Below are 14,670 nucleotides of genomic sequence, written 5' to 3' on the forward strand. Positions count from 1 at the left end.
TTGATTTTCCACAAATTTTTGAAATTGAAGAAAAATATCAAAAAAATCAGATTTAAATTTTAAAGGGTAAAACCAAGTGAATCAAGAATAATCATCAATAAAAATAGCATAATAAAGAAAACCCGAATTTGATTTGACGGGAGAAGAACCCCAAAGATCACAATGAATAAGATCTAACACATGAGACGACCTACGTTCATTGCGGGAATAAGGCAATCGATGACTTTTCGCAAGCTGACAAGTATTACATAATGATGGAGAAGGCAATAAAGACGTAAGAGAAAGATGACCTTTTCTATTTAGAAAAGAAATAACATAATGATTCACATAACCCAGACGAGCATGCCATAAATCATATGAAGCACGTAAAGATTTGTTTCTAAGGGCTGAAATAAAAGCAGAGTTGCCGCGCTCCAGCACATATAGCCCTCCATCTCTTTTACCGGTTGCCACCACCCTTCCTGTTTGACGATTCTGGATAGTAATAAGATTATTAGTAAATGTAACGGAGAGAGGAAAATCAGACGTTAATTTACTTATGGAAAGAAGATTTTTAGTGAGGTGAGGGACAACCAAGACATCTAATAAGTGAATATTTGGAATAGGAGAAAGAGTACCGGTGTGGGGGGGCCTTCTTCGCCCTCCACCTAAGCTGCGCAGGAAAGGCCCAAAGGTAATGGGTAGGGATGCACCGTTTCCTATGATCACAGAGTCTTTACCCGTGTAATTTTTAGACTGATCCAGAATAGATGGGTCGGCAGTCATATGGGTCGAAGCTCCAGTGTCCAAAAACCAATCAGCAGCATCGGGTCCAGCAATAGAACATGACGTGTTAAAGGCTTCAGCAAGGTGAGCATGAGAAGAACCAGGTCGAACATACCGTTGGTTGCAGCGGTCAGCATAATGGCCCTCTTTGCGGCATATTTGGCAGTGAGGTGGTCAACGAATTTCAATTCTATGCCTAACTTTTCTCTACATGTTAACCTGGAGCTGTATGGAGACAACAATCCAAGATTCTTCACTTCTTGGATAGTAAGAACATTAAAACACAAAAATTAGCAATAGACATATTGAAAATGAAATAAACTTTTTGGATAAACAGTCTAACGCATATCAAGCAATAGGCTGCTACAATTTACTCTGTCGAGACTTCGTTCAAACCAACCATAGAATCGCCATTGGAGCTGCAATTGCTCCAACTTCCTCATACAATGGCGCCCAACTCGATATCAGTTTACTGGTTTGGAAGGTAACTCATTTCAATTTCATGCCTTTTCTTGAAGATTGTGAGTCCAATTTGAATTGGGAGTTGTTGTTTGTGGTTGTTCAAAGGATCCGAAGCATGAGAATTGGTGGTTGGGATTTGGGTCGGGTGTGCTGGTCGGGTACTGGCCGGCGATTTTGTTCACTCATCTTCAAAGCCACGCCACGACGATACAGTTTGGGTGGAGAGTGGTGAATTCGAGGGCATGGGGATTTCACACAACGACGAAAATTGGGAGTGGGCATTTCAACGACGAAGGGTTCCGAAAAGCTTCTTATTTTCGTAATTTGAAGGTTGTGAATTGGGATAATAGTTTGATTCCATTGTCCAATTTGAAGTTTTAGCAAATCATCCCAATTGCTATAATATTCAAGCTCGAAATAATGGAGTTTGGGGAAATTATTTTTACTATGGAGGGCCGGGAATAAATGTGAAGTGCCCTTAATTAATTTAATTTTCTTGTGGGGTCCATTTGAGGTTTTTATTTTTATTTTTTGGTCCTTACAAATTTAGATCACTCAAACGTGAGAACAAATGTGACCATTGTAAATTTTTTATGAAAGAAATATATAGTTGGAATATAATTGTGATATTTATTAAAGATCAACATTTAACTTGTGGAGACTTGGGCAAAATAAAAGTGTGAAAAAAACCTTGATGTGAGAGAGTGAAAAGACCTTAATAGTTAAACAGTGTCGAAATAAAATCTCATTTAAATAGAGAAGAAAAGAGGGAATGAAAAGACCTTATGGAACGAGTCGGAATCAAAATGTAAAAAGACCTAATAACTAAATTACGTTGAGATAAATTCATATTTAAATAGAGAATAAAAAATGGAATGAAACGACCTTAATAGTTAGAACGATAGACATTATATATATATATAGGTATCAAACATGATTCTTTGATGATTGGAGGGTTAAATGTAGAAGAGGTTGTATCTATACATAGTAAGAATTTTTTATTATTGGAGCTGCATCTCCTGATTTTCTGGTCGTTAACGAGGCGGTGCGCCCTTTCGTCCTACTGGTGATCGTCATGACCCTTATGCTCGTTCTTCCTGCCAGATCTGCGGTAAAGTGGGGCTATTGTCGTTCGTTGCTGGTATATAATGGATGAGTCCTATCAAGAAAAACCTTCCTCTGCGGCATTGGTGGCTACTTCCTCCTACAAGATTGATCCAAATTGGTACAACGATACAAACGTCACTGATCATATCACAAGTGACATGGATCGTCTCGTTGTGTGCGAACACTATCATGGAGGCGAAAAGGTTCAAGTCAAAAATAGGGTAGGTTTGAAAATTTTGGTTCATTTTTCAATTAATACCGTTGATCGTGCTCATGCATTGCGTAATATTTTGCATGTTCTTTGAAATTTCCAAACATTTAATTTCTGTTAATAAATTTTCCCGTGATAATGACGTATTCTTTGAATACCATGATGTCTTTCGACTGAACAAATCGGCGTGAGAGTAAATCGTTTGACGGAGGAGAAATAGCCGAAGAAATTTTGTTGAAAGAAAACAAACAGAAAGCATGAGAAAATAACAAAGAGAACGAAAGCTAGGGATTTGACTGAAAAACATGGTGCTTATATTTCTCATTTAATTTCACTAATTAAAACAAATTACATTCTAAGATTGACTGAAGTGCCAATAAATCTTGCCCCTGAAAACGACAGCCGGCTAAAAATATGTTCTTCCATTCTACGTGTAGCCTTAATTGAGATGGCCTAAAAACAGGATTCAACTAACTAAGTTTAAGGAAAACGTCAATAACCTAAAAAAAAGCCACAACCTTTTATCTATCATACCATCCTTTGCATTTTTCTATTAAGGATTGACGGTGTAGGAAAAGTTTTTTAGACGAGAGGTGTGAGTCTGGTCTCTATCCTATCAAGCCAACTGATGTTGATGATCTCAAGCACGCCTTACTGAGTAGATCTACTACTCATGCTCAATGGCATGCACATCTTGGACATCCTTCATCTCAAGGAGTGAAGTCAATTTTGCGTCTCAATAATATTCCGTGTGCTAGTGACTAGTTTGTAATACGTGTCAGCAAAAAGTCATCCGTTACCATACACTAGTTCTTTTCATCGGTCTTCGTCACGTTTGGAACTAATTTTTTCGGATGTTTGAAATCCTGCACCTCCATCTGTTGGGGGCTTTAAATATTATATCAGCTTCATTGATGATTTCAGTAAATTTTTGTGAATATATTTGATGCATGATTGTACAGAAGCTCCTCGTATACTTTTGCAGTTCCAAGCTGATGTTGAGCGCCTCCTGGATACTAAAATCAAGTGTGTCCAGTCTGATTGAGGTGGGGAATATCAGAAAATTTACAATTATTTCTTTTGTTCCCTTGGGATTGCTCATCGTGTTTCGTGCCCTCACACGCATCAACAAAATGGGTCTGCTGAACGCAAGCACCATTATATATATTATATGAAGGAAAAGAAGAAAACAAACACAAAAGACAATGACCCATGTTGTTTTTGGATTAAATATGGATTCTAAAACCTTCCACCGTCCTCTTCTTCCTGTTCTTGTTTTTTCCCTTCATGTTGTTTCCTCGTTTTGTTGTCCCGACAAAAAAAATCCGTCCCAATAACCATACAGCGGCGTTTGGTCAGAGAATCAATTGAAGAAGTTGAAGCTAATTCGAGCTCATCTCAACAGAATCAACAAGTCCCCTCTCAAGACTATTCAAGTGTATTACTTTGTTGTTTAATCTCCTTTGTTTTGGAGCTTGATTGTGATGCTTTTATTTGAGTGCAGGGTCTGGATGGTGACCTTATAGATTGTTAAGAATGTTTGATTAATCCACCACACCTAAATGTGTGAAAGTTATCTTATTTATAATCAAATAAATAACAATAAATGGAAAGATACGTAAAGACAAATATTAGATATTTGCCTTGTAATAAAATATCAAATATAATATATATGGTAAACTATAATTTATTACTAAATATCCTTAACACCCCACCGCAAGCTGAGCGTCGGATTTGAACTGACGTGAAGCTTGGATCTGAAAAATTCAAAGAGGTTGAGAAACACCTTTCGTGAAGATGTCAACAACCTGGTTCAGAGGAGCCGTAGAGAAACACTTTCTTGGCCATCGAAAATTGCAGAGGGATCGCCGCTCAGCTGCGATGCTGCCTTGGCTTCGGCGAGAATATGTCTAACCCATGAAGAGGGATTGTCGCTTAGCGACAATGCTGCCTTGGCTCTGGTGAGAATATGTCTAACCCCAAGAAGTAGAAGAGGAAACCTAGAGAAAGGGACAAAGACAATGTTGAAGCCGAAAGAGTCGCCACATTGGGCGAAGGAGCCAATTTTGCTAAGAAGGGCAGCCGGAAGAGTCGCTACATTGGGCGAAGGAGCCAATTTTGGCGAGAAGGGCAGCGGCAACTTGGTTGGCGAAGAGGCCAGTGCGGCACCCAGATTCCAAAGGTAGATCTCTGCATAAGGTCAATGGGCTTATCGAGATTCTGTATATTTCCGAAGAGAACGCTAATGAAGATCCTAAGATTAGGGTTTTTGTGAAGGATGAAGGGAAAATTGGGAAGAAAATGAAAGAGGCTATGTTTGGAAAATGTGAGGTGTACAGAGTATGGCGAAGGGTGATTTGGAGGTCAAAAGAGCAGAGCCGAAGAGTAATCAATCGGCTCTGCATGTGGCAGCCATGAGGACTGCCCCTACGGCATCAAAGCCAGCAGTGGTGGTGGAGAAGAACAGTAGAAGATTTCAAAAGTATTGAAAAGAAAGAATCTCGGTTGCTAAACCAAAATGGCTAAGATACCTACGGTAACAAGGCAAATATTAGATATTTGCCTTATAATAAAATATCAAATATAATATATATGGTAAACTCTAATTTATTACTAAATATCCTTAACAATTGTGTTGAAACTCATCGACAGCTTTCTTTTGATCATCCATTGCTTAAAGGAAAGAAGTCATTGGTAAATTCAAGGAATCTGAGCCTAAGTTCTCGAAATGGGTTTTCTTTTTAATGATGAAAATTTTGTTTCAGGATTCGTCGGGGAGACCATATGACCAGAGTCATTCTAGTGAGGTAGAGACGAAAATGTTCCAATTATGGAGCATGTCCGAAGAATTCTGTCCGGAGGGGACGGAAGGACAGTTCCGATCAGACCATCGACAGAAAAGGATATGTTGAGAGTGAGTTCGGTTCAGAGATATGGAAGAAAAGTAAGAAGAGACTCTTCCAGCAAAGACCATAAAGTCAGTCTTTAACCAAATTTAACTCAGCAGGGAAGAAGTTTAACACTCTTATAAAAAAGTGTTTTGTTCTCTTAAGTATATTAGTGAGAGGCTTCCACACCTTTATAAAGGGTGTTTCTAAGTTTTCTTCTTTTTTTTTTTTCTTTTTTCTTTTTTTTTTTTTTTTTTTTTTTTTTTTGTCATTTTTGTCATTTTTGTCAGTTTAGAATATATTTATAAAATTGCTAAAATGATGTTTTTTCTTTTTTGCTGAAACAGCTGACATGAAGAACAAATATATGCTGACATGAAGAACAAATATATGCTGACATGAAGAACAAATATATGCTGACATGAAGAACAAATATATATGTGTGTGTGTATATATAAAGAAAAAGAAAACAGAGATTTTAATACCCAAAAATTTTGACGCAGAAAAGACAAGTTTTTTTGAGTGTTTGTATTGGAACTGGGAACACAGCCCTCCATCTCGCCCTCTCTGTTCATAATAATTTATTGTAAATCTTATTACAGAAACAGAGCTTGGAATTCTCTAAATGGTAAAAATTCAAATTGAAATAGAAGAGGAAGTCCTTACAATCAAAGAACCACTGAAAAATTCAATTCCTCAAACCTTGGAATTCTCTAAATCATAAAACTTTGTTGTTCAACAAACGCTCATTCAATCGATATTTCGTCGAGCAGCTTCTTGCAGGCCTCACTGACCTCCACATTCTCCATCTTCAACCTACGACTCATCATACAACTTCTCCTTCCTGCTGCAGAATACGTTCTTATCAATGATTCAAAGACCTCTGATTCTAAACTGTCTACACTTTTCTTTACCGTTTCAACAAAGCTCTCTGCTCCATCAACATCTTTTTCTTGCTCGTAATGGCTCATGAATGTTCTAATAACCTCAGGCGATGGCACCCATTTCCCCCCATCTAGTCTACCTTTGGATACTGCTTTGGCAGCACAATCAGCTGCCAGTTTAAATTCTCCATTTTTGAGATAATAATCCATAAAAATTTCCCAAGTTTTCGCATTAGGTTTAGCCCCTCTTTGTCGGGCTCGAACCTTGAGTTCGATAGCCTTCTCTAGCAAACCCTCCTTGGCATAAGCTCCTATAAGAGCATTTGCAATCCTAATATCATAAGTTGAGCATCCTGATTGCCATTCCTTGAAACATTTCTCTGCGCCAGGTAAGTCTTTCAATTTTATCAGAGTTTGGATCATGTTGAGATAGCTTATATTTGCGGTTTTTGGAAAGGCTAACCTTAATGAGCGCCAAACTCTATAGACTTCGAGAAGGTTACCCATTTGTCCATGCAACGTAATCAGGAACTGGAACGCAGAAAGATCTCGACGAGCGTTTCTCTTCTCCAATTCCTTCAGCGCATTGCCTGCCTTGTCGAACATGTGAGCATCAACATAAATTGAGGCTAAATTGCTGTATGTTGTCCAATCTCCCACAGCTCTGCCGTCCTTCATCTCATCAATAACCCTTTCCACACCAGAGATGTCATTTAAAGCAGCAAGTGCCCTCATCCACACATTATATGTATAGGTATCAAACATTACTTTGGCCGCCTTCATTTCCTGTATGATTGCACTAACTTTTTCTGGGTGCCCAGTTTTTGAGTATAGTGTCATAAGGCTATTGTACGGCATGGAGGTCACAGGTAGGTTCAGTTCCTTCATTTTCTCCGAGATAGCTTCAGCTTTTTCAGTCATTAATTCCTTGCAGTAACAGTTGAGAAGAGAACCATAGCAAAGATGATTCTTTGATGATTCGGGAAGACTAACAAAGAAGCTCTCGGCGGCAGCAATTCCTCGAGCCTTGGCTAATAAATCAAGATGTATTGCTTGATCACTTACTGTTTTGTTCATGCTCCTTTTGGCCATAGTTTCTGAAAGCTATATCACAGTTTCTTTTCAGAATAATCGTTTTACACCAGCAATATAAGCAAGAAAGATAAGATCATTTGCCATAATAACAGAGAAACAAATGGAAGAAAATAATCGTTTGTATCAGAAATGTAGAGATGCTATTAGAAGCTTCAATTCAGTCATTTTTGCACTGCGCACAAGTAAAGAAATGTAACAATGAAGTTCCTAGAAGTTCCTAGAGCAAATAATGATATGATCAACATACAAAATGTTTTTGACCACTGAAGGTGAATCTGCTGATTTGGCTCCATTCAACCATAAAATACTTCTCCAGAAAAGACGTTAATGTTTTTGTAATGTTTTTCTTTGTACTAAGAACTTAATTGTAAGATTTTTAAAATCACAGGACTAAATCCTTACAAAATGTAAACTAAAATATGCTTTCACCAAGAAGAATGATGGAAATGGAGCTAGATCAAAGGGCATGAGGTATCTATCAAGATTCGAGATCACGACAGTTAAGGAAATTCATCGAAAACAAGCTAGGAGGAAAAGATGAGAAATCAAAATTGATTATGAAGCTATTTTCGAGCTGTTTAGGTTTGGGTGGTTTAACACTGATCGAACAAGAGGAGTTGAAACAGTGCCTAAAACTGAAATCATGCCAAGCTAAGACAACTAGAACAGAGTCATAACAACAACATTGATCCACATATTTCGCATCCATACTGCAGAATTAAAAGAAATTAGTTTAGCGAACCTTGAGAGCAGGATAATACAGCTTCCTATCGCGAAGCTTTTTGAGCGTATCTCCAACCTCCCATTTGAAAACTCGCTTGCGACTCTTGAGGAAAACATTCAACTGTAGCCGAACGCTCTTCTCTGAGCTACCATCTTTAAAAAGCCTCACATACAGTGGTTCCTCCAGATACTTCTTCGTCGACCTCTTTGCCACATTCTTGGTGCGACTGAGCCGCCGTAGAAGTAACACCATTTTCCGGCACTTCCCTCCGCCAGAGACGAAATGGTTTTACTACAGATCCTGAGTTTAATCAAAACCCTAACGTTCCAGAAAGCGAGGGGGGTGGTGCTCCTAATTTGGGCCGATTAATTGGGCCTAAATCTAAAGCCCATTGGGCTATACTCCTATCTGCGTCTTTATATATATAACTAATAATTATTTCACTTGTCCACGTATTATGCCCAATCTTAAAAATTTTAATTGTCCTCGCGTACCAATAGTTGTATTTTGGTTTAATTCTAAAAAATTAATTGTAATGATTTGGATTAATCATCAAGAAATATCCGTTTCAATCTACTCGCTTAAACTTTTGAGTTCGACTTCATAATCTTGTAACTCCCTTGGTCTCGACTTCTTTTCTTTTTGAACCTCAAGATCTCGACTTCTTTCCAATTTACCGCTCACTCTTCTGTAATTTTCCTCTCAGCCTTTCGATATTGATCAAAACTATCCAAAATGGTACATAAACTATGAGAATAAGAAATTTGCTATCTTAAAAGCGTTTGGCCATGGATTTTGAAACCCGATTTCTTGTCATGGTAATTTCCCCCTTTATAGTAGACGAAAACAACCAAACATGCCAAACCAAGTGCATTGAAACACAACAGTAAATGAAAATCAAAGAGAATGTGACTTTCTTACATTTATGTTGATCTTAATCCTCCTTCGATTTAAAGGAATTCTTATGCATTCATACTCTTTGAATAGATTAGTGTTATTTTATACCATTTGGAAGTAGTTGTAAATCATCTATTATGCTCATATCTATAGTGATGCTATGTTGCTTTGCAGTATGAATAGATTAGTGTTATTTTATACCATTTGGAAGTAGTTGTAAATCATCTATTATGCTCCTATCTATAGTGATGCTATGTTGCTTTCAACATGCAAGGATCTGATCTTTCTCGACGTGACACTATGACTATTTATAGGAAAAACCCATTCTACCTCTTCAAATGCTAGAAAGACCTACTAGTCGGCCATGCTGCCTACGATCCTATCTCAAAGAGGGAAATTCTTTGCACATAATTAAGTGAGTCATTGAAAGGCGAAAAAATTCAGACAACCATTAAGGCAATAAAACATTCACTAAAAAGATTAGAGGTTCAAATCTTCATTCTTACCTCTCGTTGAATTAAAAACTAGACATCGATCTATCTTGGTTTAGATAAGTTAAGAACAGACTATAAAGAAAATAAAACAGTTAAACAGTGTGCATTTGGAAATAACTATGGTTATAACAGGAATGAACAAGATGGAAATGGAGCTAGTTGAAAGCAATATGAGCAAAAACAGAATTCAACCAGACCACCTAAGTGTGTAGCAAGAAAGAAAAAGAAAAGGTTACTATGGACTTACAAAAGCTGCAATATGCTTCACAAACAAGAGAGTGGAAAACAGAATTCCCTCCCCACCCCACCAAATCCTCTACAACAACAAATCTTCAACTCATCCAGTGATTATTAACTCAATAATTCACCACCACATATGAACTCTGCAGAACCAAATGTGTATAAATCGAAGTACGTAGATTTCATATGAGCCTTAGTTCATACTCTCCAGCCATTGTGATGTATCTCACCCATGGAAGAGCCTGGTACCCACTTTTCTCGATAATCTTCAGGTAACGAACCTACGAAATCACGGTATTGCACATTAACACGATGAACATCATAACTCCTAAAATGTACACGAATTCGACACCAAAAAGAATATGTTTAACCCGGTTATCCATATCGTCCAGTCTCCACCAACATGATGCAATGAAAAAAGCTTTAAAATGTAGCTCATATATTTGAACTCGAAACTAATGCAAATCTACCCAATCTTACAATGTTCACAGAATATATACAAGACTATGTCGATGTCCTTCAAGAAAAACATGCCAACTTTAGGGAATTTCATGCATGGAAAAGTCAAGAGGGGAGAAACAAGACCTATCATGTTCTTGAATGGCAAACATGAATAACGAGAATCAGAGAAAGCATATGGATACCTGGATTCCAGAAACGGTGAAATATGGTATCTCAAACTTTACACGAATTGGTGCTTTTCTTTCTGGAGTCGCTTCTTCAGATGTAACGGAAGGAAGGCGGAATTCTGCCCTTAACATATACTCCTGATTTATCGAAAATATTAGCTTCCTGCATAAGATGTCATTGACAGAGATGCAAATAAATTTTTTAATACCTTGCCACCTGGAAAAGATCTAATTTTCCAGCACAATGCATCATTTTCGGGTGCATAAGAAGCAGACCCCATTGAGGTCCTAACATTTGGGTTGGTAGCATCCGCTGGCACGGGCAACTCAATTTCAACATTTGTTGCAGTGCTGTAAGATTAAATTTTTGGTTAATAGAAAGGAACCAAGAAGATAAAAAATTTATCAAAACTTTTCTTTTGCAAATAAAGTAAACACGAAGACATATTCAATACCTACGCTCCTTGAACTGGCTTCTTGCTTTTACCATAATCTCTATACGGCTTTTTGAATGTCTTTCCACTTGAGCTTCTACCCAAATAAGAGGTTTTACCTGACAACAGAAGGATGAAACACATCATATGACGAAATAGTAGAAATGACCAGCTATGACTAGAAAAAAGAATTCACATGGATATACCCAACCTGAGTGCTGAGTCTATAAGTCATGAGATCAAAAGCTCCATCTGGCGGTATGAAGGATATGGTTCGGTCATTTTCAAAGCGGGCCAAGCGTACGCACCTAAACAAAAAAATAAGCATTTAGTTGAGAACTAAAGGCAACACAAAAAGTTGAACATTTAGTTAGAAACTTGGGCAACACTTGAAAGTCATACATTATGACATTAGTCTCTGAACACAATACACATATATTACTAGTACAAGAAAAAAAAAACACCAAATGGTTGATACATACTGGTGAAATTTGATGTCTTCCAAATCTATAGCTTTTCCTTTTGTGCTTCGACCTTGTGCTTCCAATAATACTCTGTCGTTGAGCCCAAGCTTACACTCAGGCATGCCACTAACAACAAACAAACCAAATCTTGAATTCTGCTTATCAATTAACTAAGATACAAATCGAATGAAAAAGGATATTATAACAAATCACTGAAAGGAGAGACTGAAAAGCAAAGAAATGAAGACTTGGATAACAACACAGACAATCTTCATGTGTTTCAAGGTTAACACTTCTTTTTGAAAGAGAAAAGAATTTTTTCATTGAAATAATAAAAAGAGACTAGTTCGTATAATATCATCCTTTTGAGAGTTTGGATCTTTTAACATTAAGTTAACACTTCTTCTACGCTTACTATAACTAAATAAATAATACTTTCTAAGCAGTTTCTTTCCCAGTTCAGAGTTTGCAAGTAAAAAAAGAGTTAACTATATGTCTCCGTGACTACAAAAATCTTATTGACTACAGGACAAGTACTTCTGAGGATTTTGCATGCAATATACAAGTGAAGAAAGTACAAGCATAGTCCATGTCAATATGTAAATTTCTCGAAGCACAGTGAGCAGACCTTAAGTAAGTTCTCATCTTCAATGCCCCAACAACGTCTGACCTAATTATTTGCCCATTACTGTTGACAAGTATATTAACACTCTCCACCACATCCAAAAAGACCTGGAAAATAAGAACAGGACATTACCTATAAAGCTTTAAGAATCACAAATGAACATATGCAGCTTATTTGTTTAAATAGCACATACTTCATTCTTCTTGTAATTTATTCCTTCGCTCCGCCAAGAAACTGCATTTGTTACTGCCATGGGTGGCCTCTGAGCAACCTCCATTCTATAAGCATCAGTCTTTATAAACTCACTAAGAATCTTTGCCTCAGTGTATTGAGGATAACCAAAGTCCATGATTTCATCAAGCAACTCATACTACAAAGAATATAAGTATCAATATTATCATTAACCACCTGAAATAAATCACAACATATGCTAGGGTAAACAATGTAAGAAATTTATAATGGTTCAATCTGTGATAGGCACATCTTACCACCACAACAAAGTTGTCCCTAAGTGATTCTTCTTCCAGCTCTTCAAAATAATGCTTGAAGACCTGTAGCATAGCGATCCATGTCAAACCATTTGTTACTTTTCTTTCTCATCATGATACATATTTTCTCTGAAGCCCCAAAAGTGAACTTTATATATATATATATATATAAGGAACGCAGTTCGAATTCAGTTGCCACAGTCATCAACCCAGAAAAATAAACTAATTGGACAAAAAAAAAAAATCTCCTGCTGTTGATAGAAATAAAAAAGGATCATAAGTAACCTTGAGTTTTAAGGAATCCTATCCGAACTATTAGTGACCCATGAAACTTCAGGAACAAAGATAGCGTGTGCATCATTTATGCACATTAAACATGTTTGAAATACCTAAATAATTTCTTGGGGAACGCTACGATAATATACACAACTCACATCAACTAGTCGGTGCAAAAAGGAAAGAAGACTTGCAGCATTGCAATTCTGCCTGGCAGCAACCATCAGGTACACGTTATTGTGCTGAATAAACATGTAGCTTATGCCATTGTCGTAAACTACTGGATCTTGAGATTGTGGATCACCCTAACATCAAAAGAACTAACTATAAGAAATCATATAGCAAAATTCTTGACAAGCTAATGCAATTCAGATTTTAAACAAACTGTCCCGTAGTGATTCAAATCGTTGTATTTCCCCATTTCCTTATTTGAATCTTCTGCCTAATGACATTAGAGAAACAAATCCGAAAAGAGCACCTCCAATTCTCTCTGATTCAGTCGCATTTATCATCAATTAACTAGTGAACAAAAACTAAATCACTCAACCTAAAATGTAAATAAGACTTTGATTCTATGAAGGACTGGTTAAATTAAACAAAGATCCAAAACCTCCTTCTCGATGAGTTTGGTGAAGAAGCGCTCGGCCTGAACTGCCGAGACATCGCCACGATAGTCGCGCCAAATGAGAACACGCCCTTTGATATCTAATAGGAACAGCGCGGAGGCCGCCCCCGCCATTGATTTGAATCCGATAACGCTCTGTAAATCACTAGTAGAAACAATTCTTCCTTCCGCTAGCTAGGTTGTTCACGATCAAACAAGGTGAGCATAAGAAATTGATGGAGATCTCGCGATTTCCACCAGAAGAATCAACTGGCTAGAACGGTAGATCTACATGAATCAATTCGACACATCGTCGAGCCAGAAACTTGAATCCTCTAGATGCCGACGACGCTCAACCATGAGTCGAGGACGATCTGCGGCAAGCTGTTCCAATTTGCCGAGTTATTTCCCTTTCCTTCCTTTTTTCTGATAAATAAAATTCATAATCAGCGCAAGGATGTGAAAATTCTTTGAAAATTATTATTCAATTAATTCCTTCTACTTTTTAATTCTCTTTTTTTTTTTTTTTAATTAAGTTTTATTGAATTCTTTTTATTAATTTATACAATTTTAATTGGATTTTATTTATTGAATTATAAAAAATTAAAAAAATTCATTTCCACAAAATCATGTCTACATCTAATAGGTTTGAAATGCCTCGTAGTAACTAGTCGTCAATTCTTAGTTATATGTTATCTAAGTCGTTGTGTTATATTTCTTGCTAGTTTATATCATTACTTTCAACATTGCCTTCAAACTCTGTTTCAAAAATTTCTCTGCCTCGTTTTCTAAAATTTCCTTTTCAAAACGAGACTAAAGGCTTGAGTATACGTCGTTTGTCCAACGACTACACGATTTCGAATTGGTTGACTCACTCAGTTGATTTGTTGTATGTAAGAGCACGTTGAACGTTATGATGCACGTTTTTTGAAAAAGATATGGGTTGAGCTCCAATTCGAGCGAAACTGAAACAGTGACTAGGTATCCATGTGTTTTGTCGCTACGTTATGTCTCTATTGTATATGTATGTGATTTTAACGGTTATACAGGGGATTGTTAGTTAGTTTCCTCTTAGTGAACCTATCACGAGCGATAGGGGTTCGCAGTAGTACCCTTGAGAGATGGCCAAATCTCAGAATGCATGAATCCCACAAGACTGATATTGAGGTCGTGTCTCGAGGGCGTACAGTTTAGGGTGGAAACTATGACGATGATGGAAGAGACTAGTAGAAACGACTAATCATGAGGCCTAGAAAAGTTAACAAAATTCTAAGGGCCGGAGGTCGATATAGGTGGAGGAACTAAAAAATTGAACTAACTTCCACGAAAATATCTTAACCTAGAGTGTAACCTATGAAGAGCTTACTCGTAGGAACGAACTTC

General features: G+C 37.2%; 2 protein-coding genes and 1 pseudogene across 2 annotated transcripts; 1 reads left to right on the top strand and 2 right to left on the bottom strand.

Moving 5' to 3' along the window:
• The first annotated feature begins 1,048 nt into the window (after positions 1-1,048).
• On the top strand, positions 1,049-1,726 carry LOC111802048 (protein neprosin pseudogene; annotated as a pseudogene).
• Positions 1,727-5,925: 4,199 nt separating this feature from the next.
• LOC111802200 (Tetratricopeptide repeat (TPR)-like superfamily protein) lies at positions 5,926-8,443 on the bottom strand. The gene is made up of 2 exons (XM_023686470.2): positions 8,155-8,443; positions 5,926-7,421 (listed from the first exon to the last, which is right to left on the bottom strand). The coding sequence occupies exons 1-2, from the start codon at positions 8,386-8,388 to the stop codon at positions 6,180-6,182; spliced, it is 1,476 nt and encodes a 491-aa protein (XP_023542238.2). The 5' UTR covers positions 8,389-8,443; the 3' UTR covers positions 5,926-6,179.
• Positions 8,444-9,614: 1,171 nt separating this feature from the next.
• Positions 9,615-13,729, bottom strand: LOC111802231 (AP-1 complex subunit mu-2). The gene is made up of 11 exons (XM_023686523.2): positions 13,294-13,729; positions 12,842-12,988; positions 12,408-12,470; positions 12,113-12,289; positions 11,923-12,026; positions 11,313-11,420; positions 11,042-11,138; positions 10,852-10,949; positions 10,606-10,747; positions 10,412-10,534; positions 9,615-10,048 (listed from the first exon to the last, which is right to left on the bottom strand). Exons 1-11 carry the CDS (start codon positions 13,420-13,422, stop codon positions 9,950-9,952), a joined length of 1,287 nt encoding a protein of 428 aa, XP_023542291.2. The 5' UTR covers positions 13,423-13,729; the 3' UTR covers positions 9,615-9,949.
• Between the last annotated feature and the right edge of the window lie 941 nt (positions 13,730-14,670).

Source organism: Cucurbita pepo, chromosome 9 (assembly GCF_057944985.1).
Source record: "Cucurbita pepo subsp. pepo isolate OVF chromosome 9, ASM5794498v1, whole genome shotgun sequence".
Classification (NCBI taxonomy): domain Eukaryota; kingdom Viridiplantae; phylum Streptophyta; class Magnoliopsida; order Cucurbitales; family Cucurbitaceae; genus Cucurbita; species Cucurbita pepo.

Bases quoted from the DNA above. Each gene is read 5' to 3' on its own strand.
- LOC111802200 (XM_023686470.2), bottom strand. From the start codon at position 8,388: ATGGTGTTACTTCTACGGCGGCTCAGTCGCACCAAGAATGTGGCAAAG. The intron at 7,422-8,154 runs GTTCGCTAAACT...ACTGTGATATAG, and splicing joins TGTATTATCCTGCTCTCAAG to CTTTCAGAAACTATGGCCAA.
- LOC111802231 (XM_023686523.2), bottom strand. From the start codon at position 13,422: ATGGCGGGGGCGGCCTCCGCGCTGTTCCTATTAGATATCAAAGGGCGT. The intron at 10,950-11,041 runs GTTGGGTATATC...TTCTGTTGTCAG, and splicing joins CTTATAGACTCAGCACTCAG to GTAAAACCTCTTATTTGGGT. The intron at 10,535-10,605 runs GTATTAAAAAAT...TCGATAAATCAG, and splicing joins GATCTTTTCCAGGTGGCAAG to GAGTATATGTTAAGGGCAGA.